A 12,578-nucleotide genomic window follows, 5' to 3' on the forward strand; every position below is an offset into this window, starting at 1 on the left:
TCTGTATTATTCCACCCTTGATATTACATATTCTACTTGCTATTATTCATCTATTTATTATAGTATTATACATATAATTTATTCTATTATAAATCTATTATATACTGTTGTACTCACTTTTTATATTATTCACTTTACTACAACTTGTACTACATATACTTTTTAATATTACATATCACTATTACTGTGCGCTGTATCAGTGCATAATATTTTACCACTGAAACTGTAAGTTTTACTGGATCCATAAAGGATTATCAGTTGCATTTGTTATTGTTTGTTGTGGAGATTATATCTGTGTAGAGTGCTATCAAAATAAAAAGCAGACTACCAAGAGTCACTTTTTGATTTCTATTCGCTGGTTTTATTCAATGTTCTCAATTATGGAAAATTATTAGTGCTTAAAGATGTATTATTTCGATTTTCTTCCAGTATTTCAAAGGGAATGAGCTGTGTTCTGACCTGAAGCACAAGAAAAGCTAAAATGTTGGGGTTGATGACAGAGAAAGCAATGAAACAACTTAATTGCATTTAATGTACATTCAAATTACAAAACATGTATATGTCACAGTTATACTACATTAACATTAGAAATGTAACCCGAAAAAATCAATCAAATCAACAAGTGAGACAAGTGAGAGCTTTCACAATTTGATGGTAAATTATTAGTGCTTAAATATGTATTATTTTTATTTTCTTCCAGTATTTCAAAGGGAATGAGCTTTGTTCTGACCTGAAGCACAAGAAAAGCTCAAATGTTGGGGTTGATGACAGAGAAAGCAATGAAACAACTTAATTTAATTTAATGTACATTCAAATTATACTACATTAACATTAGAATTGTAAACCAAAAAAATCAATCAATTCAACAAGTGAGACAAATGTGGACAAATTATTAACTAAATAACTGGAGGCAGAGTTATTTTTAACTCCATGTAGATCACAAACCTCTGAAATCGGTTGATAAATGTAAACGTTATCGTGTTTTTATCCAGAAAAAAACGCAGCTCCTCCGTTTACCTCCATTTATTTTTAAGGCAGTCTTGCCTTCACAAACATGGCGGACGCGGTGACGTATCACAGCAACGGCTCAAAGCGGCCAATGAGGTGTCTAGGTATTTATTATGTCTATGGTTTCGTGAACCTGTTTTGTTCAACCGATACAGTGTAAAGATCCGACTCAAAAGAACGATTCGCTGAGGACTCGGACATCGCTGAGCGTTAAAGCGAGTCCAGCTAGAGCGGTCAACGACCATTTCTCTCCCAGATCCACTTTCTGTCTCGGCTCTCGTGGATGTGAACACAGAAAGTGATTGGCAGCAAAGGTGAGTTGGATGTGAGCGCAAAGGTGATTTCAGTCCAGCGGTGCAGTGTGGTCGGTGATGCTTTTATATTGTGTGCTTATGGTGGTTTGGAAGGGAAGTTGTAGTGTGTGCTGAGAAACACATATGTGGCCTGGCGTTCGTTGTACTCCGATTTGCAAGTTAATAAGTCGACCTCACAGAAACACACCTTGTTTAGACGTATATGTGTGCACAGCGGCTCTTCACTAACAGCCTTTTTTCCTGCAGTTTTATTCTGGTCCCAAGCGGTTGATGTGTTTCGCGTCTGACGTGGCGCTCGTTTGCTGCCTGTTTAAATAACCAACACACCGCAGCTACATTCATCTGTAAAATAACCGCACGCTGTTGTAGGAATGTGGAAAGCATATGAAATGTGTTGTGGCTCAACTGTATGACCTGACGTGAGAAGAAGGTGCTATCTAAAATATTATGGAAATAGCATTGGCACAGTGATGGTGTCAGATGGTAGTATTATGAATCTTTGATATACAGCGTTGCTAAATCATTACCATAGATATGTACCATGATATTCACATGCCACTGTGAAGTACTACAATTGGAAATATATCAGCTTCCTGTATTCTGTTAATTGGCTTAATCTTGTTATTCACGGTACTTTTATTCTATTTTTGATGATACAACTCTCAATTCTGCGTATCACTTATAGTCAGTGTTGGGGGTAACGCATTACAAGTAACGTGAGTTACGTAATCAGATTACTTTTTTCAAGTAACGCATTACTTTTTAATTTACAAGAGAATATCTGGGTTACTTTTTCAAATAAGTAACGCGTTACTTTTTTTCCAATTTATTGACTGACAGCTCTCCTGTCCCCATGTTGACAGAGATCAGAAGATGTTACTGTAGTTAATAAATATGAATATGCATTAATTCATCTCACTCACAAAAAAAAAACACAGACTCAGTATTCCTCAAAATGAATAAAATAATGCAACTCAGAATATGACGCAAACCTGCAATAATTAAATGTTAAACAACACAAATATCCTTTATGTATATAATCCCATTCTATTAAGCAATGTCTTTGCTTCTGACCTTCGATGATCCAGTTCAACCGTACTAATAAGCAAAAATTACTCTAGACAAACATTTGTGTGTCTTTTTCTATTGCTGAAGTGTGTAGAAATTTCTTCTTCTGCATTCTACTGTACGGACGTAAATTTACTTTCCCTTCAGTCTGAGGCTTATTCATTTCACGTTTGGTGTGAAAAGGCTTTTATATTTGATGCATTACTTTTAAAAGTAACTTTCCCCAACACTGCTTATAGTCATTTTGCCTCATAAAGGAATCGGGAACCAGTAAATGAAACCTGTTCCTCTCTGTTTAAATGGTTAGACAATCTCTATCTACAGCAGAGGATGTATTTTCTGTCTAGGCCATATCTAGGAACGCTGGGCCCCTGATCATTTTTAAAATAAGGTAAAACATGTTAACCGGGCGTATTGAATTGCTTCCGCCTTGAACACTATTAGCTACAGCCCTAGACTTGCATGGGGTAGACCAGAAAGGATATTTTCCTATTTTATATTTTACCAGGATGTAGTAGAAAACAATGCAATCCAGATGCTGAGATGCACTATATTTGCTTTCAGTGCAATTAAATGTATGTCTGATGCAGATGTCTGTGAGGATTAAGATAATACTAGAGTTATTGTGTGAGCAGTCAGGGAAGATATCAAGATCTGTTGTTGAGGTTTTAGTTTAGGTATTTGATAAGTCTGTGTAATGTTTAAAATTGATTATTTTTATTGTTACATATTTAACTTTTTAAAATACTTATTTATAGAATGATTTTGAAGAGCAACCATGTATTGTAAATGCATACAGCATCATAGAGCCCAAGACAAGCAGAATAAAAAGTATTTCAGTTTTATTTATGCTATTTTTAGCATATTATTTGTCTTTGTTACTCTTAGCATTTATTAATTCTAAATGTTAATTGTAATTTGTAATTATTTAACATATTAATGTTCTGTTTAACCAGAGATGTGTGATGAAAACCAGTCCTAAAGCAGGGCAAAGCCAATCAGGTATGTTTCACATTTTTTAAATAATTTCTGCTATCTTATATCACATATAGATCTTCTGTAATAATGGTAGCATATAGTAATATCATGCCACTGAATTATTCACTTATTCATATAACATGGTATTTACAAGGTTCTTCAAAGAATACCATGGAATTATCATGATACATATTCAAAAAATATTTAAAAAATGACACCACCTGCCGTATCTGGTCCCTTTTTGGTACTTATTGTGAGTGTAAGATTTCTAATTTTTACATCCTATTTTTTTTACATCCTTATATTTCAATGTAGACATAAACAATTTGCTGTGAACGTGCAAGACTTACAATTCTTTAGCCGCTCTTGGCAAATAGAGGAATAACAAAGTGCAGTAAACTGTAAAACTACTTGCACTACAATGCAGAGTGTTTATGATTATGATAATAAATTAATATCATATGATAACATACAAATACCATTTTGCAATATCAAACAGCATAACTCTGTACAGCTAAATTAATTAGAAGCGACTGACACTGGAAGCTCTGCACATTCAAGCCGCAAATGGCTGCACCGCTTTTATGTTATAAAAAAGTGAATGTTATATTATATGATATCATGTTTACAAACTGTTATTCACAGTTACTATGAGCAGTGAGCTCAGTGTGCCAATGGGCTCCCCCGCGCCCGGGGGCTCAGATCGGCTGCAGGATGGCGGTGGGATGGACTACAGGGATTGGGTTCGGCGCAGCTATCTGGAGCTGGTCACCTCCAACCACCACTCGGTCCAGGCTCTCTCATGGAGGAAACTCTACCTCAGCAGGGCCAAGCTCAAAGCCTCCAGCCGAACCTCAGCCCTGCTGTCTGGCTTTGCCATGGTGAGTATATGGCACTCTGTGATAAGTGTGAGCTATCAAATGTATGTGACTCTTGTCATGGCCACACTCTTTTGTAGATTGTATTTCAGTGAGTGTATCAGGAAACTGTTGCTAAACTTCAAACAAAGGGTGTGGGCTGTTGAAATTCTTAGAAGCATGAGATGGTTTGGAGATAAGTTTGTCTTGAATCATTGTCTGATGGAACTTTGTGTCTAACCACTTTTAGCCAAGATAGAGCATAACAGTGAGCACCCGCTTGACCGGAAGTATTTTTCACATTCGTTTTCTCCATAGGGACTTCAAACGTGCTTCAGTAAAGAGTTACGAAACCAACCAGTTCTGAGATGAATTGTAACATTACAAACCTTGATTTTAAGCAAACAAAAGACTTTAGGTAGTTCAATTATTATAATCTATTTTATTATAGGATACAATAGAATCTTTATGTAAGTGATTTATAGTTATTGACTGAAGTATAAAACAATTAATCCTTTTGCCTTTATTGTGACAGGACAGATCAGAATTGACAGGAAGCGAAGTGGGAGAGAGAGAAGGGGGGCGGGATCGGGAAAGGTCCTTGAGTCGGGATTCGAACACGGGACGCCCGTAGCGCAGCGAGCGCTGTATGTCGGCGCACTGCCCACAAGGCTATTGGCGCCAACAAACAATTTATTTTTAGTTTATCCCAAAATATTCAGTCATAAACAAGAGCGTGTAGTCGGCGCCAATAGCCGCTACGAGTTGCACTCGAGTTTAAGTCCTGGCTTGTGGACCTTTCTTGTCCTATCCTAATAAAAGCCAAAAACGGCAAAAAAAAACAAGAGCGTGTAGACCAACTGCATCATTTGCAGTGATTCATGGGAGTGGGCAGTAGTTATTGAGCTCAATTTCCATAGTAACAACAACATCTCTAATTGGTGGATTTTTATTCAGGATTGCAGGAAATTCAGGCTGCATTTATTTGATTTATTCGATCAAAAATAGTGAAAGTATTATTGTGAAATATTACAATTTTAAATAACTTTTCAATTTTTTAAATCAATTTTAAAATGTAATTTATTCCTGTGATGCAAAGCTGAATTTTCACCATCATTACTCTATAGTCTTCAGTGTCACAGGATCCTTCTAAAAAAATTCTAATGTTGAAATCCATTGTGCTGCTTAATTTTTTATGTATTTATTTTATTATTTTTTAAAACCGTGATACTTTTTTCAGGATTATTTGATGAATAAAAAGGACAAAATAACAGCATTTATTTGAAAATGGAAACCATTTGTAACATTCGACGTGACCATTAACAGTTTTCATTTCATTGTTTCTAATGTGGATGTGACCAGGTGGCCATGGTGGAGGTGCAGCTGGAGATGCAGTACAACTACCCCCGGGTCCTGCTCATTGCCTTCAGTGTGTGTACCACAGTGCTGGTGGCCGTCCACCTGTTCGCCCTCCTCATCAGCACCTGCATCCTGCCCAACGTGGAAGCTGTCAGCAACATTCACAATCTCAACTCCGTCTCCGAGTCGCCCCACGAGAGGATGCACCACTATATTGAGCTGGCCTGGGGCTTTTCCACCGCTCTGGGGATCCTTTTGTTCCTGGCAGAGGTGGTGCTCCTCTGCTGGATAAAGTTCTTGCCGGTTGACTCTGGGGCAGCCCTCAAGCAGAACTGCAGCACTCCTGCGGTTCAGCCCGGCCACAGCGGCTGGCAGGCGGCTTTAGCCTCCACCATCATCATGGTGCCAGTTGGATTTATCTTTGTGGTGTTTACCATCCACTTCTACCGCTCGCTAGTGCGCCACAAAACAGAGCGGCACCATCAAGAGATTGAGGAACTGCACAAAATCAAGGTGCAGCTGGATGGCCATGAGCGAGGCCTGCAGGCGGTGTGAGATCCAGGGATGCCCTTCGTTTCTCGCAGTGTTCCATCGCTTGACTCTTCAAGCTTACAAGCACATTTAAACTCCTCCTTGAGTCTTTCGGGCTTATTTTCTGTTTTCGTCTGAGAGGAAATGCCTTGTTACCTGGTGGGAAGATTACTTGTGTAGAAACTGAGAAAGATTTACAGCAAAAAGGCGCACGTTTACAAGATTTCTACCGCAAGGGCTATTTATTTTGTATTTCTTTAGGCTGTAGGTCATTTGGACTTGTTTTTAAGTGCTATTTTCTGTTTCCATGCCTCCTAAATATACAAAAAAAGGATATCACAGAATGGCTTGCTTTAATATCGTTTGCCTTTTTCTCTTCCTTTTGCGGTGCCATCCTGGATCGATAGTGTGCCACAGATAATGAGACCAAATGAGTTGGTCTTGGATCCATTATGGATCACAGCTGCCAGAGTATCTTTAACTGCAATATCCAGCTTTTACAATGTACATGCCTGTTTGAGCTTCAGTTTAAAGTGATCGTTCACTCAAAAACAAACATTGTCATCATTAATCACCCTCACGTTGACTTTCTTTTGCACAAAAGAAGATATTTTGAACTGCTTTTGTCCATACCGGGAAGGTCAGTGGTTCAGTGTCTTTCACTTTATGGACAAAATAGCATGTAAGAAGGTGATAATGCTTTATGTGAGGGTGAGTAAATGACCGAATGTTCATTTCCCTTTAAGAAAACAAAAACTAAAAAAAGTGATGCACCCCGTATAGTTTGTCTGTGTTAGTAGTGGATCTATAATACTGTAATCTTCCAGCCTGCAGAGTTGTCGTCCCAAAAAAGGATTCATCTTAAATCTGTTACAGAAGTATCGCTCGTACTAGGTCTATATGTAGTGCAGTATTTTTAGCTTGGGTGTGAAATCTAGACGCTTTAGCCAGACTCACTGCACGCTTGTATTTCATTGAAGGTTTTGCATGTGTGATATAATGCACTGTCACTTGTCAAGCACAAAGGTGGAGTTTTAATCCATATTTCATACAAGGCCTTTTGAATGTTATTCTTGTGGGCAACTAGGAGTTTACATTGTCGATGTCAATAACCAGGGTCAATGATGATTTGCTCCAACAAATGACTTTAATGGGCACAGTTTGTTATAAAAATACTTGAGAAAGACAAAAAAGCTTTGCCGATCTGAAACGGTTTAATGTGAACCAAGTTGGCAGTCCTGTCGTCAAGCTCAAAATAATGTCTGATACTTGAGTCAATTTGAGGAAAACATTCCAGGGGGAAAATGAAGTCGGACCAATTTCTGCCTGCCTTAAATAATTAAACTGACAAAAGTGCACTTGTAGTATAGTCCATGGAAATGATGTGTCCGGTGTGTTTTCAGAGTATGCAGACTGATTTCATCTGCTGTAGGTCTTTCAGAACACAGAGTTATAGTTGGTGCTTCATTTCATGCCTTAAGCATTAATTTAATAGTATGTTCATGAGTCAATTCTGTAACCAGGCATAGTGAAGCACTACTCGTTTCATAGCTCAGACAAGTGAACTTGACCAAAATCGTGTGTACTCTGCTTGTGGGGGCTTTAAAAAGCACTTTTCTTTTTGTGTATGTGTGCAAAAATACTGTTAGTGTCATTTTTGATAGTTCTGTTGCATCGTGCCACACTATCAATAGATAAACGCATATGTGACCCTGGACCACAAAACCAGTCATAAGGGTAAATTTTTCGAAATTGAGATTTATACATCATCGGAACGCTGAATAAATAAGCTTTCCATTGATGTATGGTTTGTTAGGATAGGGCAATATTTGGCTAAGATACAACTATTTGAAAATCTGGAATCTGAGGGTGCAAAAAAATCTAAATATTGAGAAAATCACCTTTAAAGTTGACCAAATGAAGTTCTTAGCAATGCATTTAATTTTTAAGAATTAAGAATTTATAAAAATTAAGTTTTGATATATTTACAGTAGGAAATTTACAAAATATCTTCATGGAACATGATCTTTACTTTGTCCTAATGATTTTTGGCATAAAATAAAAATCAATAATTTTGACCCATACAATGTATTTTTGGCTATTGCTACAAATAAAATCTAAAAAAATCACCTTTAAAGTTGACCAAATGAAGTTCTTAGCAATGCATTTAATTTTTAAGAATTAAGAATTTATAAAAATTAAGTTTTGATATATTTACAGTAGGAAATTTACAAAATATCTTCATGGAACATGATCTTTACGAAACGTTTTTTTTTTGCGTCTAGAACATGTAGCCGACTATTATCGAAATGCTTTGTTGAGCATGTCCTTTCACTCTGTCTGTACTTGTATGTTAATTTATGTCAAATAAACGCAACCTATTTTGTTTACTTCAAATCTTTATTTATCATTTCTGTGTCCAATGGACATTTGCCTCTGTGAATGAATCAGCAGACAACCTTAAGAGGATGAGTCATGAAAATGCCTGGGTCAGTGCCACTCCAATCTCATGTCCATTACGATATCTTATTAAAATTGCTAATTACTTATACATCTTTGTAGTATTTTGTTGAACCGTCCTTAATGTTTAAAAGTGTTATATATATATATTTTTTTAAGAATTTAGATTCTTATTTTTGTAAATATTGCTGTACTACAGAAAGAAAAAAATTAAATTATAATCATTTGGGAAATGTGCTTAATTCCTTAATGTTACAATTAGGGGTGTAACGATTAACCGTGAGCCGGTTGAAAATCGATTGAAATATGTGACGATTCAAATCGGTTGAGATGCTAAACAAATCGCGATTCAGTTAGGGGTAGGAGTTTATATGAATATGTCTGAGGGGAACTTACTGTCTTTCCATGGTATTTTTTCGTTTCCTCTTGCCTCTGTATAATGCATATTGAAGTTCATAAGTGCAGCGCTGCTTTGTTTACAGCGGAAACCAAGAAAACACTTTAATCGCCACCTGCTGGCAGAGAGTGAATGTGCGTCTCGTTCAGCCAGTGGTGTAGTGGAGGGTATACGCAGGTATACGGCGTATACCCACTTCTTTTTCAGTCGGGTTTGCGTATACCCACTTCTAAATCCCCTCTGATACGCATCATTCATTACTGTCCTGCATTAGCGAAAATCATGAAAGATCAGCACACGAGTAGCCCAATCAAATTGTGAATAAATGGAAATATTCCCTAAAAACACCCAGTAAATACAGTGATGCGGTCAGGACTGAGGAGCCGGTGTTTCCCTTGATATATGATCAAGGTTGCCAGGTTTTCACAACAAAACCCGCCCAATTGCTACTCAAAACTAGCCCAATCACATTTGACACATTTAATTTATAATTTGTCTTAAATCTCATTTTGTTAAAAAGAAAAACCGTGAATCGAATCAAATCGTGAAATCAAAATCGTGAATCGAATCGAATCGTGAGTTGAGTGAATAATTACATCCCTAGTTACAATGTAACTAATGTCACAATGCAAAAAATGTATGTTACAATGCAAAATGGTACAGAAATGGGATTCATATTCTCTTCATGCTAAATATAATGCCTCTTTTTTTAATTTCAATTTTTTTGGTCAAATATGGCTGAACAAGTTTGTGTGAGATTCACATTAGTGCATAAGACTGATCCTGGTTAGTATCTGTTGCTCCTGGGAAGCATGTGAATGGTCAGGTTTCACAGCTGTGATTGGCAGGCACACATGAAGTGAGGCTGCAGTCAATTTACATGGCAACACGCTGGCTAAGAAAGGCATTGCAAATGAGATTAAAGCAAGTATGCATCTAGTTATAATGCAGAAAAGTGCTAAATGCCTAATACACCTTCAAAAAAAAAACAGCAACCTTTAATGGTGAATGGAGTTATTCTATGCATTTGGAATAGCATATTTCTGCATTACATAGTATGAATACTGTGCATTGTTTACAAATTTTCTACATGAAACACATAACATATACTTTTTGCAAAATGTTTACAACAATGTGATGTTCTCAGCTTCTCCAAAGAGATGAATGCATTGGAAGTAATATCTGCCAAGAGATAAGATGTTTTTACACTAGATTTTCACATTAGATTGCAGTGTACCTGCAGTTAGCAGTATGCTTGCTTGCTTACACTCCACACACAGCCAACCTATGGAAAGCTCTCGTTTCTTGTGTTTTTGAGAAGTTACAAATATCCAAACCAAATGAATAAGCAGCCAGGAGTTTGAGAGCAGCCTAACCTCTTTTGACCTCAGCTGCCTTGTCCAAATACCCACACTTGCGGTCTTTGCACTTGACCACTTGACTACTTATATGACGTATTTCCTGTATTTGGTCAGTGAGCATGAAGACCACAAGTGTGTGTAGAACTTTTAATTACCTGAAGGGACACACTATAGTGTTGTAAAACTGCAAGTGTTTACAAAGCTTTCTTTTCAATACTTTGCATTTTAAAATCAACTTCTAAATGTCTGTTCAGTAGTCCCTATAACAGATGACACAATTTAATTTTTTGGTGCTTCTAATTAAGTAATAAAATGTAGTTGCAAATGTTGTACAAAATAATTATCACCACTACTCATTTGCACCAATAAAACGTGCAACTTTTTGTTTTACTACCAAATTATATGTAATATCTAACTATTATTAATATTTAACATACATTGGAAAGGTTTCCATGACCTGTCGCGAGATCTCGGCAAAAAGTCCCACGATTTATTTCCACAACATGATGCATGATCTGTTATCTGTTATAGGGACTACTGAACAACAGACATTTAGAAGTTGATATTAAAATGCAAAGTATTGAAAATAAAAATAAAGCTTTGTAAACACTTGCATATTTACACGGTCAAGTGCAAAGACCGCAAGTGTGGGTTTTTGGACAAGGCAATAGTGTGGATTTAGTGTGCATTAAGGGCACTGCGCTTTGGCGTTTTTAAGAACTGGGACAGTCTTGTGCACTTACTTCCTGTTGCGCGCACGCGCTGTCAAGTGGCCAAGACCACAAGTGTGGGTATTTGGACAAGGGGAGTGACATGAATTAACTCTCTAAATTACTGATGATCCCTTGGGCTTGATTAGTAATTCAGGTGTAGCTGTGTTACGTTACAGGCTAATGATGATAAATGTGAACAGGTGTGCAGAAGAGGCCTCTAGTGACTAGACAAACTATAAAGGTTGAAAGGCAAAGACAGTTTATTTATTATCTAATTAGTCAATGACTTGACTTGCCTAGTTTTTGTTAAGAAACAAGCAGGTTTGAGGGAAAATTTAGGATTTACGTCATTTAGCAGACACTTTTGTCCAAAGCGACTTACAAATGAGGAGAACAGTAGAAGCAATCAGATGAACAAGAGAGCAACAGTATGCAAGTGCTGTGACAAATCTCAGTTAGTTTAGCACAGTACACATAGCTAGTGTTTTTTTTAATAGAATAGAATGGGTAAGTGTTAGTATTAGTTGGTCAAGTGCTGGTGAAAAAGTTGTCTTTAGACATTTTTTTTAAATTGGCTAAAGACTCAGCTGTTTGAATTGTGATGGAGGTCATTCCACCAGCTGGGCACAGTCCAGGAAAAGGTCCGTGATAGTGATTTTGTGCCTCTTTGGGATGGCACTACAAGGCGTCGTTCATTTGCAGAACGCAAGCTTCTGGAGGGTGCATAAGTTTGAACTAGCGAGTTTAGGTATATTGGTGCACATTTAGGTATATTGGTGGAGTTTAGGTATACAGTTATTGTCTTGTAGGCAAACATCAGTACCTTGAATTTGATGCGAGCAGCTACTGGTAGCCAGTGTAAACTAATGAAGAGAGGTGTAATGTGAGCTTTTTTTTCGGCTCGTTAAAGACCATTCTTGCTGCTGCATTTTGGATCAGTTGCAGAGGCTTGATAGTACATGCGGGAAGGCCCGCCAAGAGAGCATTACAATAGTCCAGTCCAGAGAGAACAAGAGCTTGGACAAGGAGTTGTGCAGCTGGTTCTGATAGGAAGGGTCTAATTTTCCTAATGTTGTATAAGACAAATCTGCAGGACCGGGCTGTTGTAGCAATATGGTCTGTGAAGCTTAACTGATCATCCATCACAACTCCAAGGTTCCTGGCTGTCCTGGAAGGAGTTATGGTTAGCAAACCTAGCTGTATAGAGAGGTTATGATGAAGTGCTGGGTTGGCTGAGATCACGAGCATGTCTGTCTTCGCAAGGTTGAGTTGAAGGTGGTGGTCCTTCATCCAGCCAGAAATGTCTGTCAGACAGGCTGCAATACGAACAGTTACCGTTGGATCATCTGGTTGGAATGAGAAGTAGAATTGAGTGTCATCAGCACAAAAAAAGCAAAAATTGGGAAACGTCCAGAAACATTGGCTTTTTTCAGACAAGCAGTAAAGGATTTTTGGCCCATCCAACTTAAATATGCATTTATCTAAAAAAGGTGGGAAAAACACACACACACCCGCACACACACACACAAAAA

The 12,578-nt window shown here is 37.5% G+C and overlaps 1 protein-coding gene across 3 annotated transcripts; it reads left to right on the forward strand.

The window, feature by feature from the left end:
- The first annotated feature begins 1,136 nt into the window (after positions 1 to 1,136).
- LOC107685638 (protein orai-2-like) lies at positions 1,137 to 7,875 on the forward strand. Of its 3 annotated transcripts, XM_016482302.1 has the most exons (5): positions 1,137 to 1,322; positions 3,347 to 3,392; positions 4,014 to 4,249; positions 5,588 to 6,150; positions 6,183 to 7,875. In XM_016482302.1, the coding sequence occupies exons 2-4, from the start codon at positions 3,356 to 3,358 to the stop codon at positions 6,137 to 6,139; spliced, it is 825 nt and encodes a 274-aa protein (XP_016337788.1). In that variant the 5' UTR covers positions 1,137 to 1,322; positions 3,347 to 3,355; the 3' UTR covers positions 6,140 to 6,150; positions 6,183 to 7,875. The 3 variants fall into 3 exon arrangements, with proteins under 3 accessions (XP_016337788.1, XP_016337779.1, XP_016337796.1); XM_016482293.1 differs by having other exon boundaries at positions 5,588 to 7,875; XM_016482310.1 differs by lacking the exon at positions 1,137 to 1,322 and having other exon boundaries at positions 3,036 to 3,392; positions 5,588 to 7,875.
- The last annotated feature ends 4,703 nt before the right edge of the window (positions 7,876 to 12,578 follow it).

Source organism: Sinocyclocheilus anshuiensis, unplaced genomic scaffold (genome assembly GCF_001515605.1).
Source record: "Sinocyclocheilus anshuiensis isolate Anshui unplaced genomic scaffold, SAMN03320099.WGS_v1.1 scaffold705, whole genome shotgun sequence".
In the NCBI taxonomy this organism is placed as follows: domain Eukaryota; kingdom Metazoa; phylum Chordata; class Actinopteri; order Cypriniformes; family Cyprinidae; genus Sinocyclocheilus; species Sinocyclocheilus anshuiensis.

Excerpts from the sequence above, each read along its gene's own strand:
- LOC107685638 (XM_016482293.1), top strand. The coding sequence starts at position 3,356 with ATGAAAACCAGTCCTAAAGCAGGGCAAAGCCAATCAG. Across the intron at positions 3,393-4,013 it reads AGCAGGGCAAAGCCAATCAG|TTACTATGAGCAGTGAGCTC; the intron begins GTATGTTTCACA and ends TGTTATTCACAG. Across the intron at positions 4,250-5,587 it reads TGCTGTCTGGCTTTGCCATG|GTGGCCATGGTGGAGGTGCA; the intron begins GTGAGTATATGG and ends GGATGTGACCAG.